The 13,583-nt window shown below is 37.7% G+C and overlaps 1 protein-coding gene across 1 annotated transcript; it reads left to right on the plus strand.

The window, feature by feature from the left end:
* The first annotated feature begins 615 nt into the window (after window positions 1-615).
* On the plus strand, window positions 616-2,589 carry LOC106319603. The gene is made up of 2 exons (XM_013757987.1): window positions 616-1,953; window positions 1,996-2,589. The coding sequence occupies exons 1-2, from the start codon at window positions 616-618 to the stop codon at window positions 2,587-2,589; spliced, it is 1,932 nt and encodes a 643-aa protein (XP_013613441.1).
* The last annotated feature ends 10,994 nt before the right edge of the window (window positions 2,590-13,583 follow it).

Below are 13,583 nucleotides of genomic sequence, written 5' to 3' on the forward strand. Positions count from 1 at the left end.
GACTTCTATTATTCTTATTTGCAGAAGATGAAGTTGATGGTGAAGAAGAGAAATTTTCATCTTTTTGTCGCTTGTTGGTGATAAAGGTGAAGAACAAAAAGTGTGATTGGTGTTTTCTTTTTATTTATTTTTGGGATTAGCATCTTTGATTAGGTGTTGGTTTTATTTAATTTTGGATTCAGAAAATGAAAGCATTTGTTATGAACTTATGAGTTATAATATTTGGATTCAACAACTAAAGTATTGTTTATTTTAAAAATGTTTGGAGTCTAACAAAAGTAAATAAACTAGTGTTTTGATCCAACTAAAATCTTCAACTAACAAGGGTATTGTCTTATCCAGTCCAATCCTCGACTAAACTCACTTACTGATGCGTCATGAAACTGATAAAGCGTCATGAATCATGTCTTGAAGCGTTCAGGAGCCATATGTCTGTTTGTAATTATATGTCCCGCGGGCCGATCCGTAAAGGCCTACATGTTTTCCGGTACGGGTTTGGTCAGCCATTTTGAAGACCACAGCCCGCGCGGGCCTGACCCGCCGTGACCCGCTTGAAGACGAGCCCGCTGCGGTACGGGACGGGACGAGACGGATCAACCTGTTTGACATTCCTAGATGCAACAGATGCAGCAGCAGATGCAACAGATGCATCAAACAATTGCAACACTGCAACTGGCTGCACAGCAGGAACCACCTGTTCCAATCGGTGAGAGGAACTTACAGCGTAACATCCCTGATACGCGCTCTGCTATCGCTCCACCGCCATGTCAATGGGCGGATTTTGAGATCAAACCCGGCATGATCAATCTAGTGCAGAGAAAGATGTTCCATAGACTGTCAGCTGAGATACCAGTGGAACACATCGAAGCTTTCAAAGAAATTTGCAGCTTCACTTGTGCAAACGGCGTCCCACCCAATTTCATCAAATGCATGCTCTTTCCATTCTCTCTAGCGGACAAGGCTTCACGATTGCTTAAGTCGTTACCTACAGGCTCCCTAACTACTTGGGAGCAGATTAGAGCAGCTTTCTTGGGTCACTTCTACACGAAAGCAAAAACGGCTGCCTTAAGGAACAAGATCTCTTCGTTCAAGCAGCTTGCTTACGGACCATTTAGTGAAGCGTGGGAGCGGTTTAATGATACCCTCAGAAAGTGTCCTCATCACGGATTTGACGATAACCATGTCCTTGGAATCTTCTACAACGGTGTGGATTGGGAGTTCCACAATGCTCTGAATGCAGCGAGCAATAGAGACTTCATGACCCAAACCACTGAAGGAGTTCACGCGCTAATAGAGAACATGACAACCAGTTCATCCAAAAAAAATGAGGAGACTAACCGCTCTAAGAAGGTGCACAGCATGGACACTAAAAAGATTGATGACCTCACCGCCAAGGTTGATAAGCTGCTCAAGAACAATCAGAGCCAGATCTATGTAATGGAAGAAGCCACCATGGAACCAGGTGCTACTGATGCTACAACAGAGACCGAGACATCGGAAGAGAATCAGCAAGAGGTCAGTTACGTCAACAGTCATGGTTGGCAGTTCAAGAATTACTATCCAAACCCTAATGTGAGAAATAACCCGCATCTGTTCCCATACAAGACCAATCCAGACAACCCCAACGACATACCTCAGGGAAATCAGTTCCAAAACCCTGGATATCAGAAGCCATACCTTCAGAGTCAGAATCAGAATGGAAAGATGTTCATCCTAAGCCAAGCTCAGAACCAGTTTCAGAACATGCAGAACAATCCGCAAGCTGCTCCAGCAACTACGAGTGGTCCGCCAGATGAACTGAAGGGAATGATGCAACAACTTTTGCAAGGTCAGCAGATTCAAGGAAAAGCACTGAAACAAGTTTCCAACGAGATCAACACTCGGATGGATAACATGTTCACGGAATTAAATTCCAAATATGATGCTGTAGCAAGCCACATAAGGAAGCTGGATGTTCAGATTGCTCAAACTGCCAAAACAATCAAAAGGCAATAGGGAACACTCCCTGGAAAAACATACAAGAATCCCAAGGACTGTAACGCAGTTGAGTTGAGAAGTGGAAGACATCTCCCAGATCCTGTCTCAAAAAAGCTTACTGCTCAAGTGAAGGGAAAACAGGAAGAGGGAGAACAACCTCCACTTGAGGATGTCCTCGACGACGAACAAGACGCAAAACAGCCAACTGTCATAGAACCTGTAGCTCTTACGACGCAAGAGCAGCCTGTTCCTACTCGCGTCTACACTCCAAAAGTTCCCTACCCAGTCCCTGCTAAAAAATCACGCAAGGATTGCGAAGAGATGAAGTGCAAGAAGATGCTAGAGGAGTTGAATGTCAAACTATCTCTCATGGACGCAATTCAGATGATTCCTTCAATGCGCAGTCTTGTGAAGGGGATAATCTCTGGGAAGACCTCTGCAGACATCGATATCATGATGGTCTCAAAGGAATGCAGCGCAGTCTTTCAAAACAGAACAGTCAGGAAACTGGAAGATCTTGGAAAATTTGTCTTCTCGGTTCAGATTGGAAAAACAGTTTTCGCCTGTTCCTTATGTGATTTAGGTTCCAGTGTGAATCTCATGCCCTACTAAGTTGCAAAACGCATGGGACTAACCAACTTCAAGCCAACCAGGATTTCGTTAGTGTTCGCGGACAGATCAGTCAAGTTGCCAGTAGGTGTTCTCGAAGACCTGCAAGTTCAAATTGGCAACACCACTGTTCCGGCAGATTTCGTGGTTCTGGAGCTCGAAGATGAACCGAAGGACCCTCTCATTCTGGGCCGACCCTTCTTATGCACAGCTGGTGCAATAATTGATGTGCGTAATGGGAGGATCAATCTTCAACTAGGAGATATTGTGATGAAGTTTGAGATGGACGAGCTGCTCGAACGACCTATGCTAGATGGTCAGAACTTCACGGTTGACGACGAGAACGCCGCCTTGACCCCTCAACAAGGGATGATTGAAGAAATCCTAGCAGATGATCCTTTGGAAGTGGCTCTTATACGAGCTAAGTCCGAGCAGAACACATTCAACATTGATGCTGATGGGTGCGAAAAGATGCTAGATTCGAGCCAAAGCATTGAGAAGATGGTCGCTTTCCTAAGTTTGGGGGAGACGAGCAATCAGGTCCCACCAGAAGGAACAACTGCTTCTTAAAGAGGAAACAAACCGACCAACCTGCTCGATGATTCCTGGAGCGAACTCAAGGCTCCAAAGATCGAATTAAAGTCCCTCCCAGCGGGACTCAGGTATGCGTTTCTTGGACCTAATTCCACATATCCTGTCATTGTGAACTCTGAGCTCAATAATGTGGAAACTGGTAAACTATTGTGTGAATTGAGAAAATACCATAAGGCAATAGGGTATTCATTAGAAGATATTCCCGATATTTCACCTGATTTATGCATGCATAGAATACATCTAGAAGATGAATCGATGACTTCTGTAGAACATCAGAGGCGGTTAAACTCAAATCTAAAAGATGTTGTTAAGAAAAAAATAATGAAACTTCTAGAAGCTGGTGTAATCTATGCGATTTCTGATAGTAAGTGGGTTAGTCATGTTCATGCAGTTCCTAAGAAAGGTGGCATTACTGTGGTTGCTAATGCAAAAAATGAATTCATACCTACTAGGACAGTACTTGGTCACCGTATGTGCATTGATTTTCGAAAATTAAATACAGCTACACGAAAGGATCACTTCCTGCTTCCATTTATTGATCAAATGCTTGAGAGATTGGCTAACCACCCATATTACTGCTTTTTAGATGGTTATTCAGGTTTCTTTCAGATTCCCATTCACCCAGACGATCAGGAGAAGACAATTTTCACGTGTCCCTACGGAACTTTCGCCTACAGGAGAATGCTGTTTGGGCTGTGCAATGCCCCTGCGACATTTCAGCGTTGCATGATGTTTATTTTCACTGGCCTAATTGAGGACATAATGGAAGTTTTCATGGATGACTTTAGCATCTATGGGAACTCCTTTTCTGTCTGTTTGCAGGGTCCTTCAGCGGTGTGAGGAAAAGCATCTTGTGTTGAATTGGGAGAAGTGTCATTTCATGGTGCGTGATGGGATTGTTCTCGGCCACAAAATCTCCGAAAAGGGGATCGAAGTGGACAAAGCAAAGATAGAAGTGATGATGAGTTTACAATCTCCAATCTCTGAGTATCCTCGGACATGCTGGTTTCTACAGAAGGTTCATCAAGGACTTCTCCAAAATCGCAAGACCACTCACTAGACTGCTCTGCAAGGAGACAAAATTTGAGTTCGATAGCGATTGTTTGGGCGCGTTTCACACGATCAAAGGAGCTCTAGTCAGCGCACCCATTGTGCTACCACCAGACTGGAAGGTTCCTTTCGAGATAATGACTGACGCAAGCGATTTTGCAGTTGGAGCAGTGCTCGGCCAACGAAAAGACAAGAAGCTTCACGTGATCTATTACGCGAGCAGAACACTAGACGAAGCTCAATGTCGCTACGCAACTACAGAGAAAGAACTTATGACAATTGTCCTTGCCTTTGAAAAACTCAGATCTTACCTACTTGGCTCCAAGGTGATAGTGCACACGGACCATGCAGCGTTGAGATACTTACTAACAAAGAAGGATGCGAAACCAAAGCTGCTCCGATGGATCTTATTGCTCCAAAAATTTGACCTAGAAATAAAGGATAAAAAGGGCATCGAGAATGGCGTCGCAGATCACCTTTCCAGAATGAAGATAGATGAAGAAACAACCCCTGATGACAGCCTTCCAGTCGAGCACGTCTACTCGATCAGCCTCGGAAGCATAGCTGAACAACCGCTCCGTCCGGATTTCTCCAGCGCACTGGAACACCTTGTCTGCGCGATAAAAAAGCAATACCCAATCTTCCATGGTTTGCTGAGATTACCAACTATTTGGCCGCTGAGAAAGAACCAGTCAAATTCACTGGCAATGATAAACAGAAATTTCTAAGAGGCGCCATACATTACTATTGGGATGAGCCATTTTTGTACCGAAATTGCAAGGATGGAGTATTCCGACGGTGTGTATCAGAGTCTGAGATTCGAGGAATCCTCTTTCACTGTTATGACTCCTCTTATGCAGGGCACTTCGCAACATTCAAAACCGTGTCTAAGATCCTCCAAGCCGGCTTTTGGTGGCCAACAATGTTCCAAGATGCCCACTCCTACATCTCTAGGTGCGACTCATGCCAGCACTAAGGTAACATCAGTAAACGGAATGAGATGCCTCAGAACTTCATCTTGGAAATAAAAGTATTCGATTGTTGGGGGATTGATTTCATGGGACCATTCCCACCATCCTTCAAGAACGAATACATATTGGTAGCAGTTGACTACGTTTCTAAGTGGGTGGAAGCGATAGCCAGTCCCACAAACGACGCAAAGGTGGTGACTAAGATGTTCAAAACCATAATCTTTCTAAGATTTGGGGTACCACGAGTGGTCATCAGTGATGGGCGTAGTCACTTCATCAACAAGATCTTTGCAGGTCTATTGAAAAAGAATGGCGTGAAACACAAGGTAGCCACGCCATATCACCCTCAAACCAGTGGTCAAGTGGAAGTTTCAAACAAAGAGATCAAGAGCATCCTGCAGAAAACAGTCAACACTAGTCGCAAGGATTGGTCACTCAAGCTAGACAAAGCTCTCTGGGCCTATAGAACCTACAGAACAGCCTACAAAATACCAATCGGGACCACTCCCTATAACCTGGTGTACGGTAAAGCTTGTCACCTGCCGGTTTAGTTGGAGTATAAGGCAGCATGGGCTGTGAAGCTACTCAATTTCGACATCAAACCAGCAGCAGAAAGACGATCCATGCAAATCCACGAGCTGGAGGAAATTAAGTATCTCGCCTATGAAAGCTCAAAGATCTACAAGGAGCGAACTAAGGCCTATCACGACAAGAGGATCATCAGACGAAACTTTCACCCTAAGGATCAGGTGCTCCTTTTCAACTCTAGGTTACGATTGTTCCCTGGAAAACTGCGATCAAGATGGCCCGGACCATTCACCATCAAAGAGGTCCGCTCCTACGGAGCTGTTGTGTTGCTGGACACAAAAGGTGAGGAATTTGTTGTCAATGGTCAATGACTTAAGCCATATCTTGCTGAGACAACATTCGCAGAGGGTGAAGAAATTCCCCTAAGCGACCCTTGTTTAGCCTAACAAGCTAACCAAATCAAGCTAGTGACTTAAACCAAGCGCTTGGTGGGAGGCAACCTACTGGTGAGTGTAAATATTTCTTTTAGATTTTTGTTTTGTGTTTCTTTTAATTTATTTGAAGGATACAAATCAGAAAAGCCCGAGTTACTCAATCGGAACAGTCTACCAGAGCACCATGTATCTCGACGGGTCGGCGAAAGGGGCACAAACGGAGCAAAAAGAAAAGAGGGAGAGGAGAAGAGCAAGCCTCCGACGACCACGCGCCCGGCTGACGGCCGTCGGAGTAGAACGGAGAAAATAGCGTAAAGAAAGGCTAGAGGTTCTGGTTTTTGGAGAGAGAAAGAATTACTTAGGTTGTTTAGTTCCAGAATAAGTTTTCCTTTTTAGTTGTTACTTTTTTATAATTTCCTTTTTATAATTTCTGTAACTTTTAATTGATTTACATTCAGATTTCAGATTGGTCACATCACAACGGCAAGAGATCTGGAGAGAAACATTTTTTTTAATCATCAGCTTATTATACAAGTCTGAATGAATTGTTACAACCTTTTAAACCGACCAAAACCGGCTTCTAAATCACATATGGTTCAGTTGGTCTTCGGCTTTTTTTTGCTTTTTCTTCAGTTCACTTCTATAATTGTGTACAAATGGAATTTTTTTCGTAAACCAATAATGTGACCTCAGTACCTGAAGAAAAGAAATAGTCTTATTATTTTGTGTTGATATTGGATATGCTGCATAGTTTTTGGAGAAGTGGTAAACAAAATTGTCTCTTCTTCAACGATTTCATTCTGCAATAAAAACTCTATAAATTAGTACTTGATTAATTAATAATTTTTTTGGTACCGAGTTGGACAAGTTCAAAATATGACATAAATTGATAAGATAAGACGATAATATTTTTTTAGAAATTTATATGTAAATATATACTCCATTAAAATCATAAATTATTAATCTTTATAGATATAGTTCATTTAAGTACAAACAAAAAAATGTATTGTTTATTTTATATCAAAAATATAATTCATCTCTTTTTTCTTAACACTTCAACATATTTTGATAATATTTCTTAAAATTATATCTAAAGCAATATTTAAATTCCATGAAACACATTTCACACACACCAAATAATATAATTAAAAAACGATTTTCTAAAATTTAATTAATTTATATAAGGTAAAATCTAAAAATAAAAGTTCTTGTAAATTAATAACTCTATAAATTTATAAAATATCATAGTCCAAACAATATTAACATATATAGAGTTTTTACTGTATATTGCAATAGAATAATGCATACTTTCAAGTAGATTCGCTATGTTAGTCGTCCATGTTTGTCCGTTAAGATTCATGTGTTGCCGTCCTCACCAAGGAAGCTATGACTAGAAACTAAACTTGGGATTTATAATGCATGAGAATGTGGATCCTCAGGGGCATCATGGTGATTCCATTGTGGCATTTTCAAAATGAGATATAGAAGTCATTCAGACCTCAAAGAACATAGTTTGGGGGTTTTTGGTTGTTGTATTTTAATGGATATGAAAATCCGAACTAAATCTAGTGTTACTGGTTCTATGATTTTCAAATCTGTATTAAAATCATTTGTTATTGGTTTAATGATTGATAAATTCTATATCAAATCAAGTGTTATTCAATCGTATGGATTTACTAATAAATTTGATTCTATAATGGATTTGAATGGATTTCCTTGGATTTTTTTGTTAAAAATACAAAGACTCTAATCCGAAGGAAAAACTTAGGATTTGTAAATACTAATCCGAAAAATTAAAAATCTGCATATTTTACTTGGATTTATAAATACTACATGAATTTCTAAATCAAACAAAATATATAAACCAATAACACCTTCTTAGTATTTAGTACTCACTAACCAATACTGTGTTTTAGTGTTCATAAGAGTGTGTATATTGAAGAACAAACACCAAAATGTATTTAATAGCAAAATTTACTAGTACACTTTAGATGCAATGAACATGTATTCTGCCTTATCTGTTTCTCGACCTCAAATCTCTGTTCTTTTCTGCCTCCATTGATTAACAGACAAACTCCAAATGGAAGGTTAATCCCCTTTCTCCCTCTCGACATATTTTCGATCTCTATTTCTCAATCAGACAACTCTCTGTGTTCTCTTCAGCCGCCTGTTCTTTTCCGCTTGTTTGTTCCACGCCGCGGCAGTTTCAATTGCGAGCTCCGGTGAGTAGAGCACGATGCGACTGCTAGCTGTCATCAAGTGGAAGAGGAAGACGGTGGATAACCGCATGTAACATGTCTGTTTGAGGTGTACACTTTGTTTGTGTGGATATTGTGAACTGGGAATCTGTATATGTCGATGTCGGGCATATGTGAGGTGCGGATGTGACTTTTGTGGACAGAGGATGTGTGGATGTTATCGGTGTAGACGACAGTTGTGTGGATGCGGTGGCTGTGGACATGAGTGCGCAGTGGTCAGATAAGAGGTGATCAGATGAGATATGGATAACAAAGAAGATCCCGCATGCGTCTTCCATGTTCTGGGTATTTACGAGATTCATATAAGATGATAGTTTTTGCATTTTGTAAACGTTTGTATTTCTTTTTGTATGATACAATCAATTTTTTTTCTGATACTTTTTGTTTAGGAACCAAAAGAAAGATCTATTAGTGAAAGGGTTAAAGCCGTTAAACTAAATTAACAAAACTTCAAACCCATACAACCGAACAGCCGACGAAAACTGCGCCCTATATCCCGGTGAGATTTCACTCTAGACACTTACACAACATGGCGTTTCATAATGCAAACACTCTTTCACCGACTCTTTTTATTTTTTTCTCAGGTCCCACTTCAGCCGGAGAAACAAGAATCACTTGGAAGCCACTCCCCTATCATTAGCCAATATGCCGCACAACACTACCTCCACCCAAACCAAAGCCTACAAGATCACACTGGCACTGTCGCCAACATCGGCATCCATTTACACACTGACCACCAGAGCCTTGACCACAACACTCCCGACCACAACAACACTCCTCCTAACCACGAGAGTCCCATTCACAACACATCCGACCACTACAACAATCACATTAACCACGAGAGTCCCGTCCACAACACACCTGAGAACCACAATCCGACCACCTTTTTTTTGTCCACCACGAACTCCCATTCCCATAGGAACCACAAACCCATGCTCCACCCATTACCAAACACATCTCATCCATCTACATTAGCTCTGCGAAATAGATTCGTTACAGAGACACAACATGTTTAAGAGATTTATAGTTGACTTGGCTCATTTTCTCTTTCACTGTATCTCTCAACACAAACCCAAGCTCTAGCGAAAAAGGATGTCTTCACCTACTTTCACCACCGCTGTATCCCTCTTAATTGCATCATCTACCAAGCAACATTGTAAAATGCTAGCATATCCCCAGCTGTTAGATCTTATGTCTATAAACAGATCTAACGTCCCAAAACAACTCACCTTCTCTGATATATCTACCTTTTAGTAAACACCTTTATCATTTATTGCAACTAGAAACAAATTTAGTTACAACTCTCTAACCTCACGTTGCCTCCTCAAAAGAAGAACTCTTCTCATTACACAAAAGCAAGGTCAATTTTGTCTCAAATAAAACAGGTGGCAAGAGAATGTGTGTCATTTTCACAATGTGTCTCTCAGTGAAAACATAAGTCATGAAGTGTCCTTCTATGTAACTCTCTCTTCTTTCGAAGAGGAACTGTATTGCACTAGTAACTAAAATGACGTTGTAGATCAAACAAAACTATTATTTAATATGATGTATTTCAGTAGTTACTAAAATGGTATGTAGATCAAGAGAAAACTGTTATTTAATATTAATTTAAATAACTGATTAAATTTAAATGTTTCAAAAGAAATTAAGTAATTTATATTAATTACCTTATCTCTCTGTTTGGCTATGTTATTAGTTGGTGACATGTTGTTTTCCTTACCTCAGAAGGGTCATTTCTTTGTACATGCGTACAAAGAAGCATGATTGTACACATGGACAACCTGAGATTCGTTCACAGTGTACACGGTCGGATTGTACACATACTATTTTGATTGTACAATATCAATCAATGTTAGTGTTGAAGAGACCACATTTGATATAAGCTTGAATTCACAAGATTTATAACACAAGATACTTTGAGACTTAAAACTTGATTCTACAAACTATCCTAACTCGCAAAACAGAACTCTCAAAAACAATACATTGAAAAAAGCTTTTTGATTGATGATTGGAAGATTAACGAGAAATACAAAAATTCTTAGCTTTTATAGGCTATTAGAACTGTCCTCTAATGGTCTAGACTGACAAAACAGAGGAAATAATTATTTAGAAGCAAATAATCGTCTCAGGTGGATGTGCTTTCCGGTAGGGGTCTTGGCTGGCAGTTTCAGCTCTTAACTTCTCAGCTACTTGGGCCATGCATAGGATGTCCTCATCAACATTGGACGGAAAGCTCTCTTGTGCCATTTAGACACGCTCTGACATCTCTCTTATGCGAGCCGCTACATCAACATAGTAACATATCAAAAACTCCATTGAAGCAGTCAATTTGGAGCTAAATGTACAAACTTTGAGATTAAATGGAAGTACCTTGAGCACGGTATTCATAACCCTTTCCACGGAAGTTGTTGGCGATGATGGTTGTAGAATGAGACTTGGTTTGAGAATCGGTGGTGAGGTTGTATAAATGAGTGATTCCTCGATGAGTGTAGTAGAAAATGGAGATTTTTTGCCAGCGGATTCGAACTGTATAGTGAGCCAAGTTTTCAATTTTGAGATTTGGGAGATGCAATCTGAAGAAAAAAAAAAGTAAACAAGAACAAGGGAGATGATGATTTTGCTTAATAATCTTGGTTGTAGATGATGAAAGAACATGAATTAATCTAATGGCTAGGAACATTGGTAGATATAAGTTTAATCAATATCTGGAAAAATAGATCTTGACCGTCGAAATTGGAGACAGATCAATGGTTGCAGTGAAAGCATGTCACTTATCTATTTTATAAGGGAACTAGGCTTTTATGATTGAACTAAGAGATAACTAATTTAGTTAAGAATGAATGAAATAGTTATGGAAAGTGTACCGGTAGAAGAACATAACCAAAAGTGTAATAAATAAGATGAAATTTGTCTTAGAGTGAAAATATTTCTTCTTTATATGTCACGATTACTCACGAGTGCTTAATGTAGGTAGATGAATGTGATATATTCTAGGTTATCCATTTTTGGAACATGCATAAAACGGAAACCTTGATCCGAAGTAGCAACTGTAGTCCACGTTTTATCTTTAATTATTGTTTATTTAGCTGGTTCCTTTTAATCTTTTAATAAAGGAGACTATTTATATTAGGCCTGAGACTTATTATCCGAGATCTGGATTCGATCCGAGATCCGCTCCGGATCCGATCGGAAAATAGGATATCTGGGGTGCCCGGATCCGAATCCGGATAGTAAAATCTTAGATCCGTCCAAACCGAATCCGGATCCGGATAACTTAATTTTTAGGTCTGGATATCCGGATCAGGATTCGTATTTTTAAAACACATTAAATTTTTAATTTTCATTAATATTTATATTTTATATAATAATATTTATACATAAATTAATTTTATAATATTATATTTTAGTTTTTACAATATTATATATATATATATATATTTATAAATCTTGTATAAATATTTAATTATGTATTATTTTTAAAATTTTAGTATTTAAAAAAAATTAATTTTTTAAATTAATTTTACGGATCCGGATCCGGATCTGTATATCCGCGGATAATATAATATAAAGACGGATATCCGAAATCCACAAATCCGGATCTAGATATTAAATCCACGGATCCGACAGATCCAGATACCCTAAATTTCTCGGATATCTGGATCATTCCCAGGCCTAGTTTATATGACCCTCTGGCCTCTGCTATGCAACCAAAAATATAGGGTAATTCTCCTAAATAGATCATTTTCAAGTTTTGATCACAAAAATAGACCACATGGACAAAAATAACAAAAATATTTCATTTAATAGGTAAAATGACCCTAATATCCTAGATATATAAAAAATAGAAAAATAAATAAAAATAAAAAAATATATAAAAAATAAAAAAAAAATATTTTTTTATAGTTTTAGATTATATGTTTTCAAATTCGAACTTTTTTTATAAATTTTTTGTTTTTATAAATTTGTTTTTTTTAATTTTTTTTTTTTTCAAATTTTCTTTTTGTAATTCGAAAATACTTTTTGAAACTATTTTAAAAATTTTTATTTTAAAAATTTTAATATTTATTTTTTATTTTATAAAATTTTAAATCTCAATCCCAAATTTCTACCCCTCAACTCTAAACCTTAAGGTTTTGATTAGTTAAACCTAGAGGTATAAGTGTATATTTACTTTTTTAATGAAAAATTTTGGTCTTTTTAATCGCTATGATATATATTTGTGACATAAACTTTTTTATTGCTATCCTAGGGTATTCCCCAAAAATATATAGGTTTTTTTTTTTTTTTGCTTACGCTATGTTTTCTTGGTCTCTTAGGTTTCGCAGAAAAACATCATTAGACAAAATCAATTCAACCAATCATAAGAAATAAATGTAAACAAACTTACTAAAATTAAATATTTAAAATTTCATAAATTTTTGAAAACTTTATTTGGAAACAAATTATTTTTTCATAAACATCATTTATTGAAAATGGAGGGAGTACGAATATACTGTCTTTTTGTGCAACTTACTAATATATTGTCTAAGTAAGCGGGATCCCTTTAGTTCAGAGTTTGACAAAATATTATTTAACTAGCATAAGATCTGCGCAAGGCGCAGGGTGAGTTTATTTGTACATATTATCGATAGTTTCTTTTATATATTTGATCATTTTATTTATATATATATAATATTTTTTGTTGTTATTATATAATTTCTTTCCGATGGATCGGATCAATTTTTATTAAAAATAATGGAACAAAACTATAATTAAATACATCATGGGTTGATCAGATTGAACATTAAACAAATTATGATATAAGAACCTTATTTTTTCCATCGAACACATTCTTGAAAAGAGTGAACAGTATTGTTTTCACGGTTGAATTATTTTGACTTTTATCTTCCATATGATTTTGAAAACTTTCAAATCGACGATCGAATTGATACATGTCATTTTAATGTTTTTAGTCGTATACTTAAGGAAAACTTACATTTTTGTAATTTAAAGTCATTTTAAAATATTCAAAATATAACATATAAGAAAAAATCTAACATATAAGAAAAATATGACATATAAGGTGTCCTCATTTTTGTATTTTAAAGTCGTTTTAAAAAAAATATAAGATATAAAGTTTCCTCATTTTTGTAATTTAAAGTCATTTTAAAATATTCAAAATA

The sequence above is a fragment of the Brassica oleracea genome, unplaced genomic scaffold (assembly GCF_000695525.1).
Source record: "Brassica oleracea var. oleracea cultivar TO1000 unplaced genomic scaffold, BOL UnpScaffold00418, whole genome shotgun sequence".
NCBI classification, from domain to species: domain Eukaryota; kingdom Viridiplantae; phylum Streptophyta; class Magnoliopsida; order Brassicales; family Brassicaceae; genus Brassica; species Brassica oleracea.

What these genes read in the sequence shown, in the direction of transcription:
- LOC106319603 (XM_013757987.1), top strand. Translation starts at nt 616, where the DNA reads ATGCAACAGATGCAGCAGCAGATGCAACAGATGCATCAAACAATTGCA. An exon ending in GCCACATAAGGAAGCTGGAT is followed by an intron (nt 1,954 to 1,995) that starts GTTCAGATTGCT and finishes AAAAGGCAATAG; the next exon opens with GGAACACTCCCTGGAAAAAC.